The 27540-nt window shown below is 44.6% G+C and overlaps 1 protein-coding gene across 2 annotated transcripts; it reads right to left on the reverse strand.

Moving 5' to 3' along the window:
* RMDN1 (regulator of microtubule dynamics 1) lies at nucleotides 1–27170 on the reverse strand. 2 transcript variants are annotated; one of them, XM_069731572.1, is made up of 10 exons: nucleotides 26554–27170; nucleotides 13917–14034; nucleotides 11470–11557; nucleotides 10668–10827; nucleotides 10217–10306; nucleotides 8857–8912; nucleotides 8585–8672; nucleotides 6235–6265; nucleotides 5885–6018; nucleotides 1–1436 (listed from the first exon to the last, which is right to left on the reverse strand). In XM_069731572.1, the coding sequence occupies exons 1-10, from the start codon at nucleotides 26641–26643 to the stop codon at nucleotides 1386–1388; spliced, it is 906 nt and encodes a 301-aa protein (XP_069587673.1). In that variant the 5' UTR covers nucleotides 26644–27170; the 3' UTR covers nucleotides 1–1385. The 2 variants fall into 2 exon arrangements, with proteins under 2 accessions (XP_069587673.1, XP_069587674.1); XM_069731573.1 differs by lacking the exon at nucleotides 26554–27170 and adding an exon at nucleotides 18959–19068.
* Between the last annotated feature and the right edge of the window lie 370 nt (nucleotides 27171–27540).

Consider the following 27540-nt stretch of genomic DNA (forward strand, 5'->3'; position numbering starts at 1 on the left):
TGACATTATGTGACTTTATTTCTCATAGTTTAATTTAATCTCTGTGATATCAATCCTATGGTAAACTCTAGGACGGAAACCTGAGCAGTTGCAGATATTTGTAGATGAAAAAGATAGCAAAATTTCCCGAAAACTGTAGTTGTTTATTCTTCTGGTGTATGGTATTACTTAGACAGAACTTGTAGTTTGATCCAAATTACAGCGTATGGACTGTATAAAAAAATTGTTTTGTCAGTAGGAGTTGGCAGCTAATGAGCGACCACTCGTCAGCTACAGCCTTCACTATGTCACCTCAGCAGATGTCCGACCTGACACAATATTGATGACCTGCAGCCAAAGAGTGGCCACTGATCGTCTGCTGCCTCAATGTGACACAAGTCATGTCACTGTCCGGAAACAGCGGTGGCGACGTAGCTGGAATGTCGGGAGGCAAGGATAGATTGTTTATACTTTATATGGGGGTCTTGAATTGATTACATTGGGGTTATCCAGTAATGTACAACTCCTTCAATGGTTCAGAACAAAGAAAACAAAACTAGTTCTGCTTTCTCCCCAGAAACAGTAACTTTTGTCCATCACGGGATGTCTCTGAAGTGAATAGGACAGAGATGCATTTATCAGACATGGCCAATGGAGAGTATTGGCTAAGCATCGCGTCACATTGTAGATAAAAGGGCTTCAGATTTCCAATACATCAGACAATGTGAGAATTCAGTCACAGCACCATTTAAGACTTGTCCTACCCTCCAGTTTTCTGTGTCTAGACCTTTAGGGTGAAGAAAAAAAAAAAATGTCCAACCTAGGTCAACTTCTGACATCCCACCCCACATCCTGTCAGAGAGGAACAGGATTTGGTAAGCCCTGTGGGCAATGTTGGATGTAGAAACATGTGCTGCCCATACTTCACATTGCTGCTGTAGCTTCTGCTCCAGGTTTTCACTACTCTTCCCCACGGTTTGTGCTGCCGCTGCAGTTACATCTCTGGCCGCTCCACACATTATTACATGTGAGAAGAGACCTTCAGGTTCTTCTCACGTTAGGGTTGGTAACCTGCTCAGAGCCGCATCGTAAGAGCTGCTATCTCCTACAAGTCAAACATCCACAGAAGAACCACAGTAGAGATGCCCGGTCAGTCGATGATTCCACAGAGAAAGTGTGGTACAGAAGGAGGGACAGGCATTTAAAAGCCTAATTGAAAGAATTTAGAAGCCTAGAATGTAAGGCTTCTATGATGGGTTATTTTCTTTTTTGTCTGGAGCACAGAGTTACACTTGTGTTGAGGTATTATGGTAAATATCCTAGTTTTCCTTTAATTATTATTTAATTTAAAAAAATCACGTTGAACAAAAAAAAAAATATTTATATCTGTTACATCATAAGCAGAATCAGACTTTTACACCCAATGACTTCAAAATATCAGTAGCTTCCTTGTGCACCTATAAAAAAAAAATAATAATAGGTTATGATCAAGGTGACTTAAAGGGTTGTAGGGTTAAGGAAAAGAAAAGTAAATGTTTAACAGAATTAATTTCATTCTTGTGTGTGGGATGGACAAGACATAGCCAGAAATATGGACTAAAAGAAGGACCATGGTCCTAAATGTAGAACACACCAAAATCAGTAGAGAGACTAAAGAAAGAACATAAGGAACATAAATTCTCTAAGGTGGTCTGAGAAATAATCAAATAACCGGTGTATGGTAAAATACGAAAATCTTTATTGATACAGTCTGTAAAAACAGGTTTAAGTAAAAACAATGAAACGATAAAGAATGGATAGAACACGGTAGTGACAGTACTAATTATGATGTCTATGGTACTTTCATACAGTGGAAACCAGACGTTTCCATACACTATATAAAAAGACACACATGCTGTTTTTCTCCATACCCGACATGAAATCAGAATTAACCTTTCCCATTTTAGGTCAATTAGGATTACCATAATTATTAATATTTGCCAAATGCCAGAATGAGAGCGAGAGAATGTTTTAAGGCATTTTTATTACTTACTGCAAAGTCAAAAATTTTCCATACATTAGTATTTTGTACTATTACCCTTAAACTGAATGACTTGGGTCACATGTTTGGGATATCCTTCCACAAGCTTCTCACGATAGTTGGTCAGAATTTGGGCCCATTCCTCCTGACAAAACTGGTGTATCTGATCCAGGTTTGTAGGTCGCCTTGCTTGCACCAGCCTTTTCAGCTTTGCTCACAATTGAGATCAGGTCTCCAAAACATTCACTTTGTTATCCTTAAGCCACTTTTTTACTATTTTGGCAGTATGCTTCGGGTCATTGTCCATTTGGAAGACTCATTTACCCCCAAGCTTTAACTCCCTGGTTTAGGTTTTGAGATGTAGCTTCAGTATTTGCCACATAATCTTCTTTTCTCATGATGCCATCCATTTTGTGAAGTGCACCAGTCCCTTCTGCAGCACAACAACCACCCAACATGATGCTGCCACCCCCGTGTTTCACAGTTGGGATGGTGTTATTTGGTTTCCAAGCTTCTCCCTTTTTCCCCCAAATGTAACGATGGTCATTATGCCCAAAAGGTTCGATTTTAGTTTCATCAGACCACAGGACATGTCTCCAAAAATTAAGGTCTTTGTTCCCGTGTGCATTTGCAAACACTAATCTGGCTTTTTTTTACATTTCTTTTGGAGTAATGGCTTCTTCCTGGCAGAGTGGCCTTTCAGCCCATGTTGATACAGTACTCGTTTCACTGTTGATATTAACACAATCTTACCAGCTTCTGCAATCATCTTCACAAGGTATTTTGCCCTTTGGTTGATATGCACATCGGACCAAAGCACGTTCATCTCTGGGACACAGAACCAGTCTCCTTCCTGAGTGGTATGATGGCCAGACATTCCTATTTGGTTTGTACTTGCGTATAATTGTTTGTACAGATGAACGAGGCATCTTCAAGTATCTTGAAATTGTACCGAAGGAGGAGCCAGACTTGTGCAAGTCCAGAATTATTTTCCTGATATCTTGGCTGATTTCTTTAGACTTTCCCATGATGCTACACAAAGAAGCAGTGTGTTTAAGGTGTGCATTAAAATACATCCACAGGGGTGTAATTAACTCAGTTGTTGGCAAAAAAAACCATCAGAAGCTTCCAAACACAAGACATCATCACATGGGCAGCCAAGAATTGTTTAAAGGCATAGTAATCTTAGTGTATGTAAACTTTTGACTTTGCAGTAAGTACCGTATATACTCGAGTATAAGCCGAGATTTTCAGCCCAAATTTTTGGGCTGAAAGTGCCCCTCTCAGCTTATACTCGAGTCACGGTCGGCGGCAGGGTCGGCGGGTGAGGGGGAGAGGGCGCTGAGGCATACTTACCTAGTCCCGGCGATTCTGGCGGTGTCCCTGCCGTCCCACGGTCTTCGGGTGCTGCAGCTCTTCCCCGAAAAATGAATATGGATTCCACTCCCATAGGGGTGAAGCCGCATATTCATTTCTCTAATCAGCGGTAACGGTGACCGCTGATAGAGGAAGAGGCTGCGGCACCGAAGACCAGCTGTCCGGGAGAAGGAGCGGGACGCCGGGAGCAGGTAAGCATCGCATATTCACCTATCCCCGTTCCACACGCCGGGCGTCGCTCCATCTTCCCGGCGCCGCTCCATCTTCCCGGCGTCTCTCAGCTCTGACTGTTCAGGTCAGAGGGCGCGATGACGCATATAGTGTGCGCAGCGCCCTCTGCCTGATCAGTCAGTGCGGAGAGATGCCGGGACCGGACGCTGGGAGCTGCAAGCAAGAGAGGTGAGTATGGCATTTTGTTTTTTTTAATTGCAGCAGCAGCAATGGCAGAGCTTTATACGGAGCATCTATGGGACAATAATGAACGGTGCAAAGCACTATATGGCACAGCTATGGGGCAATAATGAACGGTGCAGAGCACTATATGGCAGAGCTATGGGGAAATATGAACGGCGCAGAGCACTATATGGCACAGCTATGGGACAAAAATGAACGGTGCAGAGCACTATATGGCACAGCTGTCTATGGTACATCAATGGGGCAATAATGAACGGTGCAGAGCAATATATGGCAGACGTATGGGACAAAAATGAACGGTGCAGAGCACTATATGGCAGAGCTATGGGACTAATGAACGGTGCAGAGCACTATATGGCACAGCTATGGGGCAAAAATGAACGGTGCAGAGCACTATATGGCACAGCTATTGGGCAATAATGAACGGTGCAGAGCACTATATGGCAGAGCTATGGGACAAATGAACGGTGCAGAGCACTATATGGCACAGCTATGGGGCAAAAATGAACGGTGCAGAGCACTATATGGCACAGCTATGGGGCAATAATGAACGGTGCAGAGCATTGTATATGGGGCACAGCTTTATATGGAGCATCTATGGGGCAATAATGAACTGTATGGAGCATTATATGGGGCTCATGATTCAATATGGATATTCAAAAACACGTAACGTACTGATGTCTCAATTGATTTTACTTTTATTGGTATCTATTTTTATTTTTGACATTAACCGGTAGCTGCTGCATTTTCCACCCTAGGCTTATACTCGAGTCAATAAGTTTTCCCAGTTTTTTTGTGGCAAAATTAGGGGGGTCGGCTTATACTCGGGTCTAGGGTTGAGTGAAACGGATCGTTCATTTTCAAAAGTCGCCGACTTTTGGCAAAGTCAGGTTTCATGAAACCCGACCCGATCCCTATGTGGGGTCGGCCATGCGGTACGCGACTTTGCGCCAAAGTTGCGTTTCGTATGACGCGCTTGGCGCCATTTTTTCATCTATCCTATCGTCATCTTGTCGATTGTGCGCAGTAGCGATTTGCAATGTGTAACACCAGCTTTTCTGTTCAGGGACGGAGGAGAGAGAGCGGGAGAGAGAGGGAGAGGGAGAGAAAAGAAAATAATAAAAAAAAAAAAATTCCCATTGACTTTGCATTGGGTTTCGTGTTTCGGTCGATCCCCGACTTTTCGCCATAATCGGCCGATTTCACTCGACTCGACTTTAGAGATAGTCGGGTTTCGCGAAACCCGACTCGACCCTAAAAAAGTAAAAGTCGCTCAACCCTACTGGGGTCGGCTTATACTCGAGTATATACGGTAATAAAAATGCCTTAAAACACTCTATTATTCTGGCATTTGGCAAATATTAATAATTATGGTAATCCTAATTGACCTAAAACAGGAAAGGTTTATTCTGATTTCATGTCAGATATTGAGAAAAACATGCAGATGTGTCTTTTTATATAGCGTATGGAAACTTCTAGTTTCAACTGTAGATATACCAATGCATTGCCCTAGTTTTCAATGACTCGTGCTGCTGTCCTCATAGTTGTACTGTCACTACCCTGTTCTGTCCATTATTTATCTTTTCATTGTTGTTACTTAAACCTGTTTTTACAGACTGTATCAATAAAGATTTTCATATTTTACGGCACACAGGTTATTTGATTATTTCTCAGATCACCTTAGGGAATTTATGCTCCTTGCGCATTGGGATGCGTCTGCTAGTGCAGATCATCTCCAATTTACGTGCAATGCCAGCGAGCCTAAGGACAAGAGGAGCGCAGGTGCTGAAAAACCACTTTTAATCCTGGTTTACAAACTTCTCATAATGTAACTCTTCAATCAAATCTCCAATAGACGGGATCCAAACTACCAGAGGAACAGATCAGTCTCCTACAAATGTATCCTTGATGGAATCTGAATGCAAGAATTTCCAAATAGACCTAAGACCAGATCTAGCAATGGCATCATGGTCATACAGATAGGCTTAGAAACAAGTGAAAAATGATAAAGGTTTTAACTTATTGCAATTCAGGGCAAGTAATGCCAAGACATAGCTGAAGCTGGGATATATACGAGAGTTATATGCGAGTTACCTCCTTATCCTCCTCTGTTCGCACAGGGTAGTCCTTAGCTTTGTGCAGCCACATTGATGCCGTCTCGTTGTTCTTCAGCTTTAGATACGTCTTTCCCAAGTAAAGGAGGTTTTTACTGTAGAAATTTGGATCAACTACCGAAGATAAAAATAAATATTCAGTACATAAACTGTACGGTGCGGATCCATGCACATGGACAGATTTCATACATAATTAAGGTGATCGGCCAGAACGAAGGTGAGAATTACGCTGCAGTATTGCAAAGGGTTTTACAGAAATTATAATATATTTCCATATAAATCATATTCACACAATGAAATCCTAAACATCAGTGCCGTAATGCAATTTACCTTCTTCAGCCATCTCAAAATATATTAAAGCCTAAAAAAAAAAAAGAAAAAAAAAAAAAGATCAAACTATTAGCACAATGCTCAATGTATCCTGGAGCAGCAGAACAATATAGATAAGTTATAGAGAAGAATGTATAATATCCAGTATAAACGTAAAGATCTGCTGGTGCAGGCGGAAAACCAGGACACGCTTGATTGAAGCAGAGTAATATGGTGGGCATTCAACGGTAGAAAAAAAAAATAGAAGTAGCATGAAAGTACACGGCACAGGCGTATTCCAAGAGAAACGTGGCTTTAATAGTGCATCAAAAAGTGTCAGTACGGGGTTCTGGCCAACATTTCGCTGCAGTGTATACACATCTGTCCTCCTGCCTCAGCCATGAACAAGGTCTTATGATGGAAACGTTGGCCAGTACCCTGTGCAGACACTTTTTCTGCACTATTCTTTTTTTACTTAGACTATGTGGTATTTTCATACCATATGATTGAAGTGGTCGAGAGCGGTGTCCTCTTTACCAGACATAGTACCATACCTACTACATGATTGAAGGGCTCGAGAGCGGTGTCCTCTTTACCAGACATAACACCATACCAACTACATGATTGAAGGGCTCGAGAGCGGTGTCCTCTTTACCAGACATAGTACCATACCTACTACATGATTGAAGGACTCGAGAGCGGTGTCCTCTTTACTAGACATAGTACCATACCCACTACATGATTGAAGGACTCGAGAGCGGTGTCCTCTTTACCAGACATAGTACCATACCTACATGATTGAAGGGCTCGAGAGCGGTGTCCTCTTTACCAGACATAGTACCATACCTACATGATTGAAGGGCTCGAGAGCGGTGTCCTCTTTACCAGACATAGTACCATACCTACATGATTGAAGGGCTCGAGAGCGGTGTCCTCTTTACCAGACATAGTACCATACCCACTACATGATTGAAGGGCTCGAGAGTGGTGTCCTCTTTACCAGACATAGTACCATACCTACTACATGATTGAAGGGCTCGAGAGCGGTGTCCTCTTTACCAGACATAGCACCATACCTCTGCTAGCGGCTGTGTCTGGTATTACGGAGCTGTAACACTGGACAGTGACCCTTTGGCCTTTTTAAAACAGATGTGAGTCTGACCCTCAATAACCAGATATTGATGGTCTTTCCTGAGGATAGGCCATCCATTGTGTCATCCTAAAATACCCAGGAGAGCCAACGTGCCGTCTTTAGTGGCCATATATCCTGCCTGTGATGATGAGTGTGGCATATTCTTCACACTGGGTCTGTAGGTTGTGACATGTGGCTTATCAGCACTCGCGTTTGTGGATAAAACTGGAGGCATCTTCGAAGCCAAGCTGTCGTTGAGCATCGTGTGCCAGTATAGTTTAGGCTCCATGTAGCAGCCAGTGAAGAGACCTCCTAATCTGCAGACCTGGTATCTGACCACAGCAGGTCACTCTGGCAGTAATAGTTATGGTGGCGATTTTATAGCAGTAGTATTAAGTTATCCAGGAAAAAGTCAGTGTAAGCCTGTCCTTGACCATGTGGTTAGTTGTTTCTCACATGAGTACAAATTATGGGCGACAGCTGATTAAGAGGAATGTGCAGCCAAGAGAGGTGCGACCCCCAAATATGGGTCTATAAAATACAATAGGGATCCAAGGGCACAAACCATATGATAAAGAGAATGGTATTCTATCTATTGGCTGCCCATGATGTGAACACGTGAGACTGGAGCAAGTTGGTACTTTGGGATTTCTTTTCTTAGTGTTTAGATCACTAAATTGTGGTTTTTAAATTAATATGTAATGAATGATGGATATTATTGTGTTTCTGTGATCTAACTGTGAGTGCCATTTTTACAGGGGTTGCCCACTTTCAGAAAAGGTTCTGCTATAAGCTATGGTAGTTATGCCGAAAAAAAATAAAATAAACCTGAGTGTTATTTACCCTGCCAGGGTCCAGCATTGGTTCTCTGCTGCTGACCTGTCTCGGTTTGGCCTGCAGAGCTAATATCGCTGCAGAGATAACTGACTTTAGCAGCAATGCTCATGCAGACATACAAGCCGCTGATCTCAGTGATTAGCTGCAGCGCTATTGACGGGATGTCAGCAGTGCCAACAGAGACTGGAGCAGCTGCGGAGAACCAGGCAAGACAGATGCAGGCTTAATAACTACTGCAATCAACGTATAACAAAGTTTTCTGAAGGAGGAGAATGCCTTTTTGGAAAGGTGAGTAGGATGGTCAATATAAACGAGCCTTAGGCTATTTTTCGGCAATGGAGTAGGATGGTATGTGAGGGCTGAGTTCCCAGGACGCTCTGTATATAAAACATGCACTGTTACCTCATCATATGTTACAGAAGGTGGAGCTGCAAATAAAGCTGCGGCTATTTTTTTCTGGTACCACGGCAAGTCTGCAAACATGTAGCACCTGAAAGAAACCAAACTTTACTACAGCAAATGAGATCTGGGGACAGAAATGTGTTGGCCGATACCTGCCCCAATCACATTCATCACAAGATATAAAAAAAAAGGCTGGAATTACAAATCCTCAATCTTCAGGATCCATGTGTGAGACAAGAGGGATATTCTATTTTTTTTTTTTTTTCACGTACCAAAGGCCGATAAGATGAATAGTGGTGGCGTCCTTTGGGTTCAGCTCTATGGCTCTCTGTAATAAAAGATGGAGTCAGTATAATATTATAATGATAATATAACCATGTGTATGCCCATCATTATTATAACAAAATACTATCTAATGACACCAGCGGTATTGATCCAGCATGAAAGGCATCTCCCAAGCCTGAAAACAACTGCATCTTCATTGGTAAGAAATTAAAAACTCCATGCAGTAATGAAATAAAGTAGCATTGTCACGCTGTGATGGTCTTCGGTAAGGGAGGGGTGCTTCAATCTATCCCTGGAACTGGGACCCCAACTATCCCTGTCCCGGGGGTAATCTTGAAGGTAGAGAGGCCAGAGTCTTGCACTTTACTATGATCCTGTTAAACCCTAATCTGTTCCCACAACATTAGGATGGGACAGAAAGGCAAGGTAAAAAAGACAACGACTAAACAGGGATAACAGAAATAGGGAGGAGGATAGGGACAGGGAGGAATAAACTAAACTGGAAAAGGGACCAGGAGATAAATACACACGTACTACAGCAAACCACAGAACACTACTACAACAACTCTACTCCAACCACTTAGCTTTAGTACACAGCACAGGAAGACAAATCTTTCACCGGCAGGGACAATAAGGTCTGACCAGTACCACTATGTGACCATTTATCTCCAGGTCTTCCAGGGGGAAGTGACACCCTTGTAAAAAGCATTTATACCACGATTAAGACTACCTGCTAAAATGCATAGGCTTGATTCTTTATTTAATTACTGTAGGGAGTTTTTTCATTTATTATCAATAAAAGTGAACTATCATTTAGGCTCAGGATTAGTGATGAGCGAATATACTCGTTACTCGAGATTTCTCGAGCACGCATGGGGGTCCTCAGAGTATTTTTAGTGCTCGGAGATTTAGTTTTCCTCACCTCAGCTGAATGATTTACACCTATTAGCCAGCATAAGTACATGTGGGGGTTGCCTGGTTGCTAGGGAATCCCCACATGTAATCAAGCTGGCTAACAGGTGTAAATCATTCAGCTGAGGTGAGGAAAACTAAATCTCTGAGCACTAAAAAATACTCTGAGGACCCCCGAGCATGCTCGAGAAATCTCGAGTAACGAGTCTATTCGCTCATCACTACTCAGGATATATTTAGGGTTGACATAATCTGAACATCTACATATGGGGGATTAAGGTCAATGGCTGCTAGGAAATCAACTTTAAATAGTTCCATAATGTCAACGATCACTATACAGATCTATTCTTGCCCCTTGTTATAGGTCTCATACGTGAACTCTGTACCTTATATTTGTCCACAAAAACTATACAATTGTTTCATGGTGTACTATACCTGAAAGTGGTCCCGTATAATGTAGGCATTTCCGATTTTCATTTTGATACCTTCATAGTCTCCCACTTCACTAAGACATATGGCATACCACTGGAAAGGAAATGGTATATGGAAGCAAGTTATCGGGTTCCATATTTCCTAATAAATAGTGCGTATTTGTAATGTCCAGGGCACATGTTCGATAGGGAATCCGGGGTATGCATGCACTCTGTGCACAGTAACGCTGCAGCATGTCACAGTGTGGGATACTTGCACTACACCAGCGCTGTCCTGCCCTTCCTTGCCTTCCATATATACCGCAGAACATGGACATGTAGCGTCTCTCTTCTTTGGCCGATACAGGGGATCCTAAATCAGGCTCCCCACTCTGTAGTGACCCCATAGAGAACTTCATAAACGGTTTGCTGAACAGATCCCTTTTTTTATGTGGGTAACATACAAGCACACGAACCTTATGTGCTGGTGAGCAGGACTCGTTTATTTCCAGGGCTTTTTTGGCAAAATCTCGAGATTCATACACCAGTCGTTTCTTGTCGTTGGGGGACGTTTTGCTGAGTTGAGCCAGATCTCTAGTAGCACGAGACAGTCTCCAGAGAATTTCAGCGTCACTACTAAATAAGAGACAGAAACATGGGATTAGGACTGCGTTTAGATTCAGGTATCTGGATAAGGAGCCAGCAACCTTTGGCACTCTACCTGTTGAGAATCTACAACTCTCAGCATTCTCGGATTGCCACAAGCCATTACGGTATGTTGCTGTTGGGAGTTGTAGTGCAATAACAGCTGGAGAGCACCTACTTACTGATCCCTGATTGTAGGTCAGTGGAGCACATCCAATTATTCATAGATATTAATGTAAAGATATCTCATTGAAGGTGAGGAAACTCTTCATATGCGAATTGGAACAGAGGAAGAGAGCAGGGCCTCCATTACAAACTGCTGGAAGTAGCAATCAACTCGTTAAAGGGCCTTGCAATATGACTTGGGATGTCCAGCCAAACCAGACACATCTTCAGGTTTTGCCCTCTCGTCAGTGAAAGCAGGAGGTTTGGCTGGGTGAGGCGTTTGACAGGGGGTGTAGGGGCTACAGTTGCTCTATGTGGGGCGTTCATGTTGGCATAGGTATACATTGCAAAACATTTCCTTTATCACCAGATTGCAGCTTCTCTATATTGTACTTGTATTTTATTGGTCACCCGGTAGTTGCTGCATGAAGCCCTGCCCGTGGTATTCACAACCCTAATTCTCATTACCTGTCCTGGTGTTGGCTCAGAAATTCATATAACTTCTCCGTCTCGCCACTTCCATAAAGATAATCTGCTTGTTCCTTCACATCTTCAACTTAAACAGGAAAGAAGAACGATCAATGGAACGAGTCCTTGCGATTTTGATAAATCAGGTTATTTGCTAAATTGATTGTGCGGGTATTACAGTAAGAAAGGTTTGATAGACGGGTGTAAATAGCCAAATTTGTGGGTCTCTTTCGCCTACTCAGAATGGTTGATGAGGTAGCTAACAATGGGCACAAAGCCAGGAGTCTGCTTCAGGCCAGCGCCGTCATCCTATGGAAGTGTGTAGAGACTCGACCACAGAGAAAAGAAACATCACGGCGCTGAAGAATATCCTGTCAGTACCAGTAGAAATGTATTACCCTGGAGGTAATGGGTGCAAGCGGATTATTGGAATACCAAATGACCACGCGTTTCAGGGCCAAAGCCTCTTGTTTTTCAGATATAATCCAACATCCTTTGTTATATATTTTTTCCGGTACAGACTACTAACATGAAGTATACCTGCAGTTTCCCATCTCCACGGCTGATTCAATGTTTTCCCCCTGAAACATTAGGCCGAGTTTACATTTGAGAATTATCGGGATTAACAACTGCTGATCGGCTACAGGTTTGTCAGTCGATGGTCATTTACTAGGCCGTTTACACAGGCTGGCTGCACTATGAACATAGACAGTCTTCTCCGCGGCACATGTCCTGGTTACACAAGGCTATGTGATGCCAAGAAGGCAAGAACCATTATTTTTAAGCAGACATTTAGCTTTTTTTGGGCTGATCGAAAGCCTGATTACACTGCACAAATGTAGGGAAATAAGCGTTCCATAGAGGCTTGTTCCCTATAATGATGCAGTGTGAAGGCACAATAAAAGGTACCGTCACACTGGACGATATCGCTAGCGATCCGTGACGTTGCGTCCTGGATAGCGATATCGTCCAGTGTGACACGCAGCAGCGATCAGGCCCCTGCTGTGATATCGCTGGTCGGGGCAGAAAGGCCAGGACTTTATTTCGTCGCTGGATCTCCCGCTGACATCGCTGAATCGGCGTGTGTGACGCCGATTCAGCGATGTCTTCGCTGGTAACCAGGGTAAACATCGGGTTACTAAGCGCAGGGCCGCGCTTAGTAACCCGATGTTTACCCTGGTTACCATCGTTAAAGTAAAAAAAACAAACACTACATACTAACCTACCGCTGTCTGTCCCCGGCGCTCTGCTTCTCTGCTCTGGCTGTGAGCGCCGAGCAGCCGGAAAGCAGAGCGGTGACGTCACCGCTCTGCTTTCCGGCCGCTGTGCTTACACAGGGCAGAGAAGCAGAGCGCCGGGGACAGACAGCGGTAGGTAAGTATGTAGTGTTTGGTTTTTTTACTTTAACGATGGTAACCAGGGTAAACATCGGGTTACTAAGCGCGGCCCTGCGCTTAGTAACCCGATGTTTACCCTGGTTACCGGCATCGTTGGTCACTGGAGAGCGGTCTGTGTGACAGCTCTCCAGCGACCAAACAGCGACGCTGCAGCGATCCGGATCATTGTCGGTATCGCTGCAGCGTCGCTTAGTGTGACGGTACCTTAAGGGTCCATGTACAGAGGTTTGCGGTTCCTAATCTCTTTTTGGGCGGAAACAATGGATGTAAATACAGATATAGAACACATAAATATGGCTGTGTAAGTAAGAGCAAAGCATTTTCTTTTATCATGATCACATATATACTGCTCGAGCAGACGCACAAATGACATCTTATTGGGGGACATAGGAAACCATAGTTGGGCAAGGTGTCATAAGATGCAGGCACAGATCTGCCACCCAGACCCATAGGTACCTGTTTTTTTTTCCCCGTTAGATTATGGAAACAGAGGAGAATAACATAACCTCACTGCGGTCCCGACAAAAAGACAGTAGTGTCTGCCGGGGGTCAGGCTGCAGGGGTCTCGTCTGGAGGGCAGGACCCTTTTTCCCCTGAAGCAATCAGCCTTCTATCTAGGCACCAGACGAGGCTGGATAGTAATCCTGTATACAGAGAGGAGTTCTGTGATCTCCAGTCACTGCCAGAGGGGCAGAACCAATTTCTATGGTCACTATAGTCACTCACCATTTTAAAGGGTTTTCCACTAGAAAAGTGGACCTCAATTGTTGCCTTGCGTGCCGTCTACCTGGGCCGAGCAGTCAATGCAACATCGCCACTGCTGGACCTGGGAGGGTGAGTAGTGTCCACCTTTGTTTCTGTTTTTTGACAGACAACATTTGACATTTAGGTTCCACTTTTTAAAATTGGAAAACCCCCTTTAATTTGCCATAAAACACATACACATTGCAGCACGCTAATAAGGCAAGAAAACGTACTTCCAATATGTGTACCCCTGCAAAATATATAACAAATATTAGCTATTTAACAATACACAAATGATAAATTTACCTTTAACACTGGCATACACTACGGCATGTCGGTGCTTCCATCTGTAGGATCCCATGGCAAGCAAAGACAAGGATGACAACACAAGACCCTTCTCCAATAATTCCCTTTTCCTTGGAACCTACGGCAGATAGATAGCAGACGTTATATACAGGGCAGCGATGGGCACGGAGAATCCCCATCACTCCGATTCCAGTCTGCTATTTACAGGTTGTGTAAGACGATCCCGCTCCTGCATTTACCAAAGAATATACCAATAGATTACTAAAGGAACCACACGAATATCACACATGGCATTTGGGGCCTTTTGCAGGAAAATTCCTTTAATTATTATTATTATTATTATTTATATAGCACCATTGATTCCATGGTGCTGTACATGAGAAGGGGTTACATACAAGTTACAAATATCACATACAGTAAACAAACTAACAATGACGGACTGATACAGAGGGGCGAGGACCCTGCCCTTGCGGGCTTCTTTAATCCAGTACAAACGGGACAGGATGGAAACAAGATTACCCAATGTTCTGGATCATACGGTGTGTGCACACGATAAGTATTTGTTGTAAGCATTTCTGCATCAAAAGGAGTCTCTTGGCAGGAAAGACGCTACGTATTAATAAAACACGTTTGTACTTGCGGTTTTTCCCAGTTATTAGAATGGGTGAAAAAAGAAAAAAAAAAAACGACAACAATGCTGAAAATACTGACACGCTGCACATATGAAACTATAAGGAAAAAATAAGCTACATGTGTATGAGATTTCAGAAATCTTATTCACTTTGGTGGAACAGTAAAATACTGTGTTTTTGTGGGAAGATCGTGAAGTGTCCACAGACCCAAAGTCTCTAAAATGGACTTGAAAAGGGAAAGTGTCTCAAAGAAAACACCTCAAAATAAAAGATAAAATCTGCACTGAAGGCTTTGTGATCGTCTGCTGCTTCTTTACCTGATGGAATCTGCAATGGAGATTGTGGTGTAAATGGAGAATTGCTACATTACATCCTTTCCAGGAGGTTTGTTTTTATAGTTCTCAGTTTGATGTTTGGAGTCTTCTGTAAGACACTTTGCAATGAACCAGTGAGTGCAATAACCTTAGAAGCCCCTCGTGAGCGGAGATCACCTACTTGTATGGTGACGTCATGTCTACACTACAATATTTTACACTCTACCAGTGGCCGCTGTGGGCAGATGAGCGAACCCGGACTGTAACATTCATATTGGACACCGAGTGTCTGATGCTGAACTCCAAACATGGACTTCTCCTGCAGGTCCATTTTAGTGGAGAGACTCTGAGGGGGGACTCTGCTTCCTTTGGCAGCCTCCTAGCCCTTACTATGACCAATTTACAGTCCCCATTGACTTCTATGGGATTCTGGTTCAAGTTCGGGTAGAGTTCTTTGACCCGAACCGAACATTGGACTAAAGTTAGGTCGAACCTGAACATCCACGGGTCCGCTCATCCCTAGTCACCAAGGCCGGATCCACACATCGTGTTTTGCCATTTCAAGGATAGACCATGATGAACATGGGTCAACAGCCTCAAAGATATACTAGAGGTTGTCAAATTTGGGTCAGGAGAACCTCAACCAGTCCGTACATTTCACTTCATATTAAGACAGCGAAACACAACTGTGTGAATTCGGCCTAAAGGTGCATTCAGACGGGCCGAGAATCCGATAATATACGTTCATAAGAACGCTTGTTCCAGATTATCAGACCGTGTAAACATGCTGGTGATCATCTGACGGACATGTATAATGCTTATTCTTCACGTGATTGTATCATTTATACCGGCATAGTATTGTGTTTTCGGCAGCACATGTCCTGCAATGTGGTGCCAAAAACAATACTTTACAGGGACAGAAAGATCATATTATCATTCTGTTCCCATTAATACTTGGCCTGTGTACACGAGCACCAATGGGTTCAGATTGGCTCTTCTGAATGCACCTTCATCAAAATTCCCATGACAGGTGACAAAAAGGACATTAAGGCTGTGTGCACACGATGCAGATTTGGTGCAGAAAAATCTGCTGCAGTTCTGCACTAAATCTGCATCTCCTGGCAGAATCCGCAGGTGCGTTTTTTATGCGTTTTTGATGCGTTTTTTATGCGGTTTTTGTGCACAAATCTGCACAAAAAACGCATCAAAAACGCACAAAAAATGCACCTGCAGATTTCTATTATGGAGGGGTGCAGAAACGCTGCAGAACTGCACAAAAGAAGTTACATGCACTTCTTTGAAATCTGCAGCGTTTCTGCGCAAATTTCTCTGCACCATGTGCACAGCTTTTTTTTTTCACATTGATTTACATTGTACTGTGATCACAGTGCAGTTCTGCAGCGTTTCTGCTGCAGAAAAATCTGCTGCAGTTCTGCACTAAATCTGCATCGTGTGCACATACCCTAACGCTCTTTATGTCTTTATGACCATAAAAAAAAAATGTAAGAAAAAAAAAAGTTTTTTCCCCCTACATCCTGCACAATAAAAGCGTTTTCTGATGCAGCAGAGCATTAGAGACTTCAGCATGATGGTCGGGGCCGGACTGGGACTAAAATTCAGCCCTGGCATTTGAAGTTACACAGGCCCACTTGTCACATGGTGACTGTATGATATCTTTGTACACTTACAAGAAGTGAGGGGAGTGTAACACGACTATATAACATATAATAACAGCTGTATCCAGCATTACAGCTCAGTCCTATTTATTGCTTTTAGTCGCAGTACCAAAAGCCGCTACTTTACCTACATAACTGGATCTCGTAGATAATGAAGGGATTGAGACGACCAAAGGCTGTGGAACCTCATTCTGATGCTCCATAAACTTTGCCTACAGCCACTTTTCGTTCCGCTGCGCAGCACGAGACCCGGTGACTCTGAAGAGCGGTGACATCAGTAATGTCACCGCTCTTCAGATATTCCGGGTCTTGCGCTGAGCTCGGCAACGGTGAAGAGCGGTACTGTTACTACCGTCACCGCTCTTCAGAGTCGCTGGGTCTCGCCAGGTCTGGGCTAGTAGTGGGGGTGTCTCATAGACACCTCTCCATTACTTACACCAGGGATTGATAGCAGCTGACATTACGCAGCTGACATCAACCCTAAAAGTCATTACACATACCAGAATAAAATGCTCTGGCGGCTGGGAAAAGCAGTAGAGTTAGCGCTATTCCCAGGCGTCGGGAGCTAACTACAACTGTCATCATCCTTGCCTGGTCTCCCTGCGAAGCATTTCTATTGTATTTATATGTTCTGATCTCAGGCCACTAAACTAGTGTGGCCGACAATACTGAAGTCATTCGCTTGTTTCCCGGCCTCTTTACACAAACTGAGAAACAATGAAGGGAACAGAACAATCACAATTAGATCAATCTGTCCCCATACAGTATCATGTTATCAGCAGCACATCTACAGTTTATAGCGGCGATGTGCTGGTGAGAACAAGGACTTCTGTTCCCACATAAACAATCCAATAACTCAATGAATAGGCAGCATTTTGCTTGTTTAGTGTAATACACCCCATAGTCCTCCATATATTATAATGTGCACCTCAGTCTTCCATATAGTATAATACACTCCTCATAGACCTCCATATATTAAAATATACTATATGGAGGAATTGCGGTGTATTTTAATGTATGGAGGTCTATGTAGAGTGTATTATACTATATGGAGAACTATGTGGAGTGTATTATACTATATGGAGGACTATGTGGAGTGTATTATACTATATGGAGGACTATGTGGAGTGTATTATACTATATGGAGGACTATGTGGAGTGTATTATACTATATGGAGGACTATGTGGAGTGTATTATACTATATGGAGGACTATGTGGAGTGTATTATACTATATGGAGGAATTGCAGTGTAGTACACACCACATAGTCCTCCATAAAGTATAATACACTCCACATAGTCCTCCATATAGTATAATACACTCCACATAGACCTCCATACATTAAAATACACTGCAATTCATCCATATAGTATAATACAATCCTCAGTCCTCAAAATAGTATAATACACTCCTCATAGTCCTCCATATAGTATAATACACTCCACATAGACCTCCATACATTAAAATACACCGCAATTCCTCCATATAGTATAATACACTCCTCATAGTGCTGCATATAGTATAATGCCCCACCATTGTCATCCATGTAGTACAATTCAGTTCCCATAGTATAATGCACCCCATAGTTCTTCATATAGTATAAAGTATTCACCATAGTCCTCGATACAGTATAATGCAGCCCACATATAGTATAATGATGCCACCCCAGAGTATAATGCAGCCACCCCACAGAATATATTGTAGCCCCCTGAGTATAATGTAGCAGTCGCTTAGTATACAGTATATATATATATATATATATATATATATATATATATATATATATATATAAAACAGTCCCTTAGTATACAGTGTACTCGCTTATTATGTAGAACACTGTGCATTATTACATACCATCCTCTCGTATATAATGCCGTCCCTTATTACATAGCCTCCTCTGCTGTTATGTACAGTGCTGTCTCTTATATAGTGAATTTTTGTTATTTTTCTTCTTCACAGCACCCTCTCTTATTGCATAGTCCCCTCTCTTGGTAGATAAAAAATGACTGCTGATGGGGCAGTCGGTGACCAGACTACCAGTCAATCGGCTCCTCCATTTTCAAAGAAGCTTTCTCATGCTCCATCAGCCGTCATTGCATTATACAGCTAACAAGACAGGATGGTATGTAATAAAGAGCATGTCTCTACATAATCCGATATGTAAGGGATGGTGCTGTACATAACAAGAGAGGGGACTGTGTAATAGGGACGGCAATATGCATAATAAAGGAGACTATGTGATATATACATGTATGTGTGTCAGCGGCACAGTGTCACTTCCTTCCCTGGGTTTACGCTTCCTTGATCAAGACTTGATCAGGAAATACAATTGTATCCTTTTCCTTTGGATCAGGCGAAATGATTCATTCAAAAGACTGCCCCGAACAGATACAGAATAATATCTTCATCCAGGCACTTACTGCTGATGTCTCGTCTGATTAGAGCCGCTTTATCCTGTTTCTTCTCCATCTGGTCAGACCTTTATGTCGACTTCTCCCAGCGATGACACGTCTTGTCACAATGATCTTTGCGGCCCTGAAAATAAGAAGGTCACATACATTGCATACATTTGTGTCCCCCCTAAATACAGATATATACCCCACCATTAATATATTATTAGCCACACACCATTAAAAATATAAAGTGATAAGCAGCACTGTGCCCCCCATTACCTATAATCTCTGACATCCCAATAATATAAACTATTCAGCCTGTGTCTCTCCCCAATCACCTGTAAGGCTATGTGTACACAGCAAATGTGCAAGGCTTTACACTACAGGAAAAGTGAATGAGACCCCATGAAGTCTCATGCACACACTGCTTATTTTTTCTTGCAGATTAAAATCTGCATAATGTCAATTCTTGCAACGTATTTCACCCGTACTAATAGGGGAAAATACATAACAAAAGCGTGGCAAAAATGTGGAAAAAAAATAAATGTATTTTACGCAGTGTTCTTCCTGCCAACACATTAGAACATACAGCAGAATTTTCTCCTGCAAATCTTGAACATGTGCACATCGCCTTAGTCCCTGTCCCCATCATTCATTATAAGTCCATCAAAATGGGGGTGGGAGAAGACATTATCAGGTACTGAGCATCCTCCGCCACCTCCCAATTCATTACAAGTTCCTGATAGCATCTTCTCCCACCTTTCAGTTCATTATAAAGTCTCCTATGCACCTTATCGCCTCCTTTCCCTCTTGACAATAAATTTTAAGTCCCCGATAGCATCACAATGAATTGTGAGATGGGGAGGACACTATCAGGGGCTTAGCACCCGCCTCCACCACCCAATTCATTTGACATCCATATCTAACGTCTCCCTCCACCTCCTCTGTTCGAAAGTCCATTATAAGTCCCCCTTCCTCCCATCCAAATCGCCACATCCTTCATTGCCCTCCTCCCCCCGCATCCCATCATAGTCCTCTCCATCAATGCCTTCACCACCACCCCATCATTGCCCTCTCCATCAATGCCTTCTCTACCACCTCCATCATTGCCCTTTCCACCACCCCCATCATTGCCCTCCCCATCACTACCCTCTCCACCACCCCCTTCATTGTTCTCCCCCTCTACCCCATCAATGCCCTTTCCATCACCTCCATCAATGCCTTCTCCCCCACCACCTCCATCATTGCCATTTCCACTACCTCCATCATTTCTTTCTCCCCCCACCACCTTCATCATTGCCCTCTCCATCACTACTCTCTCCACGACCTCCATCACTGCCTTCTCACCCACCACCTCCATCATTGCTCTTTCCACCACCTCCATCACTGCCCTTTCCACCACCTACACAAACACCCACACCACTCTCCTCTCTGCACGAATACACACACACACCCCTCTCTGCACATTCCCCCGCAGGCAGACACACCGCACCACTCACCTCTCTGCACACACACCGCACCACTCACCTCTCTGCACACACACCGCACCACTCACCTCTCTGCACACACACCGCACCACTCACCTCTCTGCACATTTCCCCACAGGCAGGCAGACACACACACAGCACCTCTCTGCATGTACACACACACCTCTCTGTACGTTTCCCCACAGGCAGGCAGACACACAAACACACACCTCTCTGTACGTTTCTCCACAGGCAGGCTGACACACACACAGCACCTCTCTGCATGTACACACACCTCTCTGTACGTTTCCCCACAGGCAGGCGGACACACACAGCACCACTCATCATGCTCCCCGCAGCTTTCTCTCTGAAACAGCCACACGCTAAATACTGACGTCATCCAGCTGCGCTGCTGTGTCAGACAGGAAGCAGGACAGAACCCCGCAGCTGATCTACCATTTTCTCCTGTAGGCAGCGGAGCTGCAGGGAGCGCTCTCTGCCCACCGCACATTAGGGCAATCTGGCCAGGGGCCCCCCAGAGCTGGATAAACAGGCCAGATTGCCCTCAGTGTTAGCCGCCATGAAGGGGCCCCCCTCCACCTCCGGGCCCCGATGCAGCCGCCCCGGCTGCACATGCGGTATGTCCACCCCTGGAGCCATCCTACAAAATGTGCCAACAGATGAAGGGGAAGCGCTTCAGAACAAATGCGGCTTATGAATAAAATTAGCTGAGCAGATAAGAACCATAAAGTGTATTAGTAAATTCGTATTTTACTTTTTATCAGCAATTAAGTACGATTCTGCTTCTGGACGAGCCCTTGTGGGCTGGAGACACATTGTATGAACACAGAGCTAGAAACTGCAAAATAATGGGAATGACCTGGACGTTTTCATGAGACACAGGTCATCAGAGGACAGGAGCTGGGGGGAAAGTCTGCAGAGGATAACCTCCGGGCAACTCACCTATGTAGTCACATGTTTGTACTTGCAAATTTTCCACCATTCCCAGTCTCCACATGAAAGTCTCTTTACTCCTCACATGCTCCTGCTTAAAGGGAATCTGTCAGCAAATAAACCCTCCATGAAGCTGGATAAAAATATATCTGCAATCTGATGTCTTATTCCAGAGAAATCCATATTTTTCTTGATATGTTAAAGAGCTGTTAATATCTATGGGCTGGACACAGATCTCCCTGAGAATACTCCTCTAGAGATTATTTTACCTAAAAGGCGGTGTTACCAGTGTAAGACATGTAATGGCTGACTGTCCACCCTCCTAATCTCACTGCATTACAAACACATCTGCATAGCTCTTCAGCTTCCATCTCAAAGGCAGCCATGTATGGGGGGAAGGCGAAGTACAGTAGCGCTGACAGCACTGTGGGAAGAGAGCTGCAGCTGCAAATGTGTTTGCAATGAGGAAAAGTTTAGTTCTGCTGTACTGCGTTAGTAAGCAATCACACACAGCTCTGCAGCGAGATCAGAAGAGCAGCTTGTCGGTATGGCATGATCTCACACTGATCTTATTTAAATTATGCTAGAGGCAGATTCTCAGAGAGATCCGTGTCAGCCCAAAGAGCTTTTATAGGGATGGGTGGACGGGTGGAAATCCGGGCTCTGGTACCTGACCCTAACTTTTTAGAAATGTTTGTTATCAAAACAGTACCCAAGCTTCCACCAGAGCCAGAACCCTAATGAAAATAAAGGATACGCTAAGAAAAAAATTCTCTCTCTCTCATATAGACGGCTTAAGGTACCGTCACATTAAGTGACGCTGCAGCGATATAGACAACGATGCCGATCGCTGCAGCGTCGCTGTTTAGTCGTTGTGTGGTCGCGGGAGAGCTGTCACAGACAGCTCTCCAGCGACCAACGATGCCGAAGTCCCCGGGTAACCAGGGTAAACATCGGGTTACTAAGCGCAGGGCCGCGCTTAGTAACCCGATGTTTACCCTGGTTACCATTGTAAATGTAAAAAACAACAAACACTACATATTTACATTCCGGTGTCTGTCGCGTCCCCCAGCGTCAGCTTCCCTGTACTGTGTAAGCGCCGGCCGTAAAGCAGAGCGGTGACGTCACCGCTGTGCTCTGCTTTACGGCCGGCCGGCACTGACACAGTGCAGGGAAGCTGACGCTGGGGGACGCGACAGACACCGGAATGTAAGTATGTAGTGTTTTTTTTTTTTACATTTACAATGGTAACCAGGGTAAATATCGGGTTACTAAGCGTGGCCCTGCGCTTAGTAACCCGATGTTTACCCTGGTTACAAGTGAACACATCGCTGGATCGGCGTCACACACGCCGATTCAGCGATGTCAGCGGGTGATCCAGCGACTAAATAAAGTTCTGGCCTTCTAGCTCCGACGAGCGATGTCACAGCAGGATCCTGATCTCTGCTGTGTGTCAAACACAACGATATCGCTAGCCAGGACGCTGCAACGTCACGGATCGCTATCGTTATCGTTCTAAAGTCGCTCAGTGTGAAGGTACGTTTAGGAGGGTAGATCCTACTGGCAGATTCCTTTCAAAGGGACTGTCAGCACAAAATGACTGATCAAACCAAGTACAGGCACTCAGGGCACCATGGCAAGGCCAAACATTTAAGTGCACCTTCCCACCTACGTGTTTTCCATCAACCTCTGCCTTTATCTGCCTCTATGAAGCCAGAACTGTCAATCAAAAAGGGCAGAACTGGATGGAAAATAAGCAGGAGGGAAGGTGCATCTGAGTGTTTGGCCCCGAGTATGGAGCAGTCATTCTGTGCTAAGTCCCTTTAAAGTGTAGTTTGTCATTTCAGGTGTGTACATGAGGAATAACACTTTCTGACAATTCTGAGTTTCTCCTCAGTAGGCTCTCTTTCCAATTCTCAGATGTCTTTTAGCTAATGGATGGAGACTAGCAGTCATCATTTCTTACATACACACAGACATGAGGTTCTTGCATTCCTGTGTCTATGTAAGGCCGGGTTCACATTAGCGTTTCAATCTGCTGCATGCTGCTGCGGACTTCTTTGCTTAAGCTCTGCCTACTCCGCATGCATCCTGCGTACCTATCTTTAACATTGTTTACGCAGGGACATGCGTTGTATGTGGATGCGTCCGCGTGCGTAGTTTTGAAAGTCCCCTCCTAACTCAAAATGTTGCATTTTCGTGCGTTCGGCAGGCACGTTAAATCCACACACGCGGATACATCTCCATACAACGCATGTCCCTGTGTACCCAATGTTAAAGATAGGTACGCAGGACGCATGCGGAGCATAAGGAAATTCCACAGCACAACACTGCGGACTGATACACTAATGTGAACTTAGCTTAACACATTTAGAAGGAGCAGCAAATAGATAATACAGCAGTACTAAGCATTGTAGCTGTGAAGGTAGCACTGGAGTCAGAGATCAAAGCAAAACTGTCTACATGTATCTGCGCCTCTCACACTTTACTCTTCTTCCACCTTCTCCATAGCCTTTAATAGGCAGTTGTAATCTGATCTATCAGCGAGCTGGCAGTATGTCTTTTCTTGACAATAACAGACTTTAGCTGGATTGCAGAGTAATTGATCAGTTTAAGGATAGAGGCACACAAACGTATATTCTCTCATTCGAGAGACTCGGGTTGATTATGCCATTTGCACTCTGATCATACATAGTCTGATATCATTTTCTCAGATGAATAGAAGATGGAGAAAAAAAAAGTCTCCATTCTGGCAGTCCGAGGAAATCTGACTGCACTCAGATATCATCCGAGTGCAGTCTGATGGCTTCCACGTACTTACTGACTTGACTGGCTGAGTGCAATCCGATAATATAAGATTAAACTAAGGCATGCTGCAACTTTTTCCTCGGAATGGCTCTATTTAAGGGAAGAAAAAAAATAGCAAATTGGACATGTGTGCGGCCTCATAGAATAACATTGGTCTGAACGTGATGCAATGTTTTGTCGGTTCGCACACGCACTGAAAATACGGCCATTTTCACGCGCCCTAAGAGGCCCGTGCTCTGCCCATTCTACTAGTTCTGCAGCGCTCTTCTCCCTGCTTTGTCCTGTCCCATAATGAAGCCGCCGCTGTGGAGGCAGAAATCAATCGTACAATTCTTATCTCAATCGTGATGTTCTCAGGAGGAGAATTTATCTGACTAATCGCCAGCTCATTAAGGTACCTTCACACATAACGATATCGTTAACGATATCGTTGCTTTTTGTGACGTAGCAACGATATCGTTAAGGAAATCGTTATGTGTGACAGCGACCAACGATCAGGCCCCTGCTGGGAGATCGTTGGTCGCTGAACAAAGTCCAGAACTTTATTTCGTCGCTGGATCTCCCGTGGACATCGCTGAATCGGCGTGTGTGACACCGATCCAGCGATGTCTTCACTGGTAACCAGGGTAAACATCGGGTAACTAAGCGCAGGGCCGCGCTTAGTAACCCGATGTTTACCCTGGTTACCATCCTAAAAGTAAAAAAAACAAACAGTACATACTTACCTACCGCTGTGCTCTGCACTCCTCCTGTACTGGCTGAGAGCGTCGGTCAGCCGGAAAGCACAGTGGTGACGTCACCGCTCTGCTTTCTGGCCGCTGTGCTCACAGCCAGTACAGGAGGAGTGCAGAGGAAAGCAGAGCGCCGGGGACAGACAGCGGTAGGTAAGTATGTAGTGGTTGTTTTTTTTTACTTTTACGCTGGTAACCAGGGTAAACATCGGGTTACTAAGCGCGGCCCTGCGCTTAGTAACCCGATGTTTACCCTGGTTACCCGGGGACCTCGGGATCGTTGGTCGCTGGAGAGCGGTCTGTGTGACAGCTCTCCAGCGACCAAACAGCGACGCTGCAGCGATCCGGATCGTTGTTGGTATCGCTGCAGCGTCGCTTAATGTGAAGGGGCCTTTAGCTAAAGGCCCCTTCACATTAAGCGACGCTGCAGCGATACCAACAACGATCCGGATCGCTGCAGCGTCGCTGTTTGGTCGCTGGAGAGCTGTCACACAGACCGCTCTCCAGCGACCAACGATGCCGGTAACCAGGGTAAACATCGGGTAACTAGGCGCAGGGCCGCGCTTAGTAACACGATGTTTACCCTGGTTACCATCCTAAAAGTAAAAAAACCAAACAGTACATACTTACCTAACGGGAGATCCAGCGACGAAATAAAGTTATGGACTTTGTTCAGCGACCAACGATGGCACAGCAGGGGCCTGATCGTTGGTCGCTGTCACACATAGCGATTTCCTTAACGATATCGTTGCAACGTCACCAAAAGCAACGATATCGTTACCGATATCGTTATGTGTGAAGGTACCTTTACAATGAACCTTCTGGTCACTGAGCGGGGCCAGTACTCCAGTGGTGCAGCACTCACCTCTATGGCGGCACCCACCTCTATGGCGGCACCCGCCTCTATGGCGGCACCCACCTCTATGGCGGCACCCACCTCTATGGCGGCACCCGCCTCTATGGCGTGTGTATAATATCTCAACAGAAGTTTTGGTTTCCTGTGAATGGAAAAACCCCACTGATGGAGATTGTCTGTTCTGGCGCTGAATACTAGCGGCCTTTTCTCTGCAGCCGTACAGCACTACGTTACTAGAGACATCCATGTGACACCGGGGCAGATACAGCTGACGGCAGAGGTGGCTGTAGATCCGAGGAACAGGACGATGCATCCGACAGCGCATGGTGATGGGGGAGAATAAAAAACCACAGAATCTCAGCTTTTTCTAATCTACCGCATAGAGCATTAATAAACCAAAGTGCAGAATGGGGAACACACGAAGAGAACAATCTAATATAGCAAGAGAAAAACTATGGAAAAATAGAGAGTGACAATGAAGAAAATCGGAAAAATAAAAAACTAATCCTGTCCAGAATGGGGTTACAAGACAGAATAATCAGCTCTTTCCCTCAGTAATGCACAGTCTCCATACTATATACATATATATATATATATTTGTAGAACTACAAGTCCCAGAAAGCGACGATACAACTCCTACTGTTAGTGGAATACTATAGAGCAGTATGGAACTTGTGGTTCTGCTAGACACAGGTGACATTGTAAATGTATATAACTGCTATTGAGGGACTACAACTCCCAGCATTCTGTGTGGCATTCTCCGGCACATGCTGGGAGTTGTAGTGCGCACCCCCCCAGTCCTCTTACATGCGTGCACACAGCCCGGGAGCAGCTCTTGCCCGTCAGCCCGCGGTATAGGCGCTGTCCCCAGCTCAGCACTGCGCTCCGCGCCGCCATGCTGCTCCTCTCCGCTCTGTAACCCTGTGTGACTGTGTACTACTCCAGCCCGGCGGTATCCGAGTCGGGTACAGGACCTTGGGTGACGTCACGGTCACATGGTGAGGCTCCAGGAAGGAGCGAGTGCTGCTGGGACATGTAGTTCCGTCTTCTGCTGGATGCCATGTTGGGACTTTACCAGTCTGTGCTGCTTGATTTATAATCTCTTAAAACAACTATTAACTGGGACTTGTGGTTCTCTTCCTTATTGTGAGGTCCTCCAATACATAGGAAAGTAAAGTAACAGTGGGGGCAGTTACCCGTAGCAACCTATTAGCACACTGCTTGCATTTTGAAAAGCACCTTCGGCTAATGAGAGCCGGAATGTGATTGGTTGCTGCGAACAGCGCCTCTACTTTCTCTGAGCTGTAGTTTTGCTGCCTCTCCAGGCCTGGTCTTATTTTTCTGGCTCCTCCCCGTAATGTCCAGTGTTATCCCTTCATGGCGGTAAATGCTAGAGTGTATGGGCTCCTTCCAGGTGTGACGTCATTTCCGGGGGCGTGTCCTATCGGGAGGGGGCGTGTTTTCAGTCACATCATGAAGGCGGCAAAGCAGCATGATTATTATTATTATTATTATTATTATTATTTATTATTATAGCACCATTTATTCCATGGCGCTTTACATGTGAGGAGGGGTATACATAATAAAACAAGTACAATAATCTTAAACAATACAAGTCATAACTGGTACAGGAGGAGAGAGGACCCTGCCCGCGAGGGCTCACAATCTACAAGGGATGGGTGAGAATACAGTAGGTGAGGATAGAGCTGGCCGTGCAGCGGTTTGGTCGATCGGTGGTTACTGCAGGTTGTAGGCTTGTCGGAAGAGGTGGGTCTTCAGGTTCTTTTTGAAGGT

This window comes from Ranitomeya imitator, chromosome 6 (assembly GCF_032444005.1).
Source record: "Ranitomeya imitator isolate aRanImi1 chromosome 6, aRanImi1.pri, whole genome shotgun sequence".
NCBI lineage: Eukaryota > Metazoa > Chordata > Amphibia > Anura > Dendrobatidae > Ranitomeya > Ranitomeya imitator.

Coding starts and splice junctions, on each gene's coding strand:
- RMDN1 (XM_069731572.1), bottom strand. CDS start 26,643: ATGGCGGCGCGGAGCGCAGTGCTGAGCTGGGGACAGCGCCTATACCGC. Junction 11,558..13,916: donor AGTGTATGCCAGTGTTAAAG/GTAAATTTATCA, acceptor TTCCTGTTTAAG/TTGAAGATGTGAAGGAACAA. Junction 8,913..10,216: donor TTATACGGGACCACTTTCAG/GTATAGTACACC, acceptor CTTTTATTACAG/AGAGCCATAGAGCTGAACCC.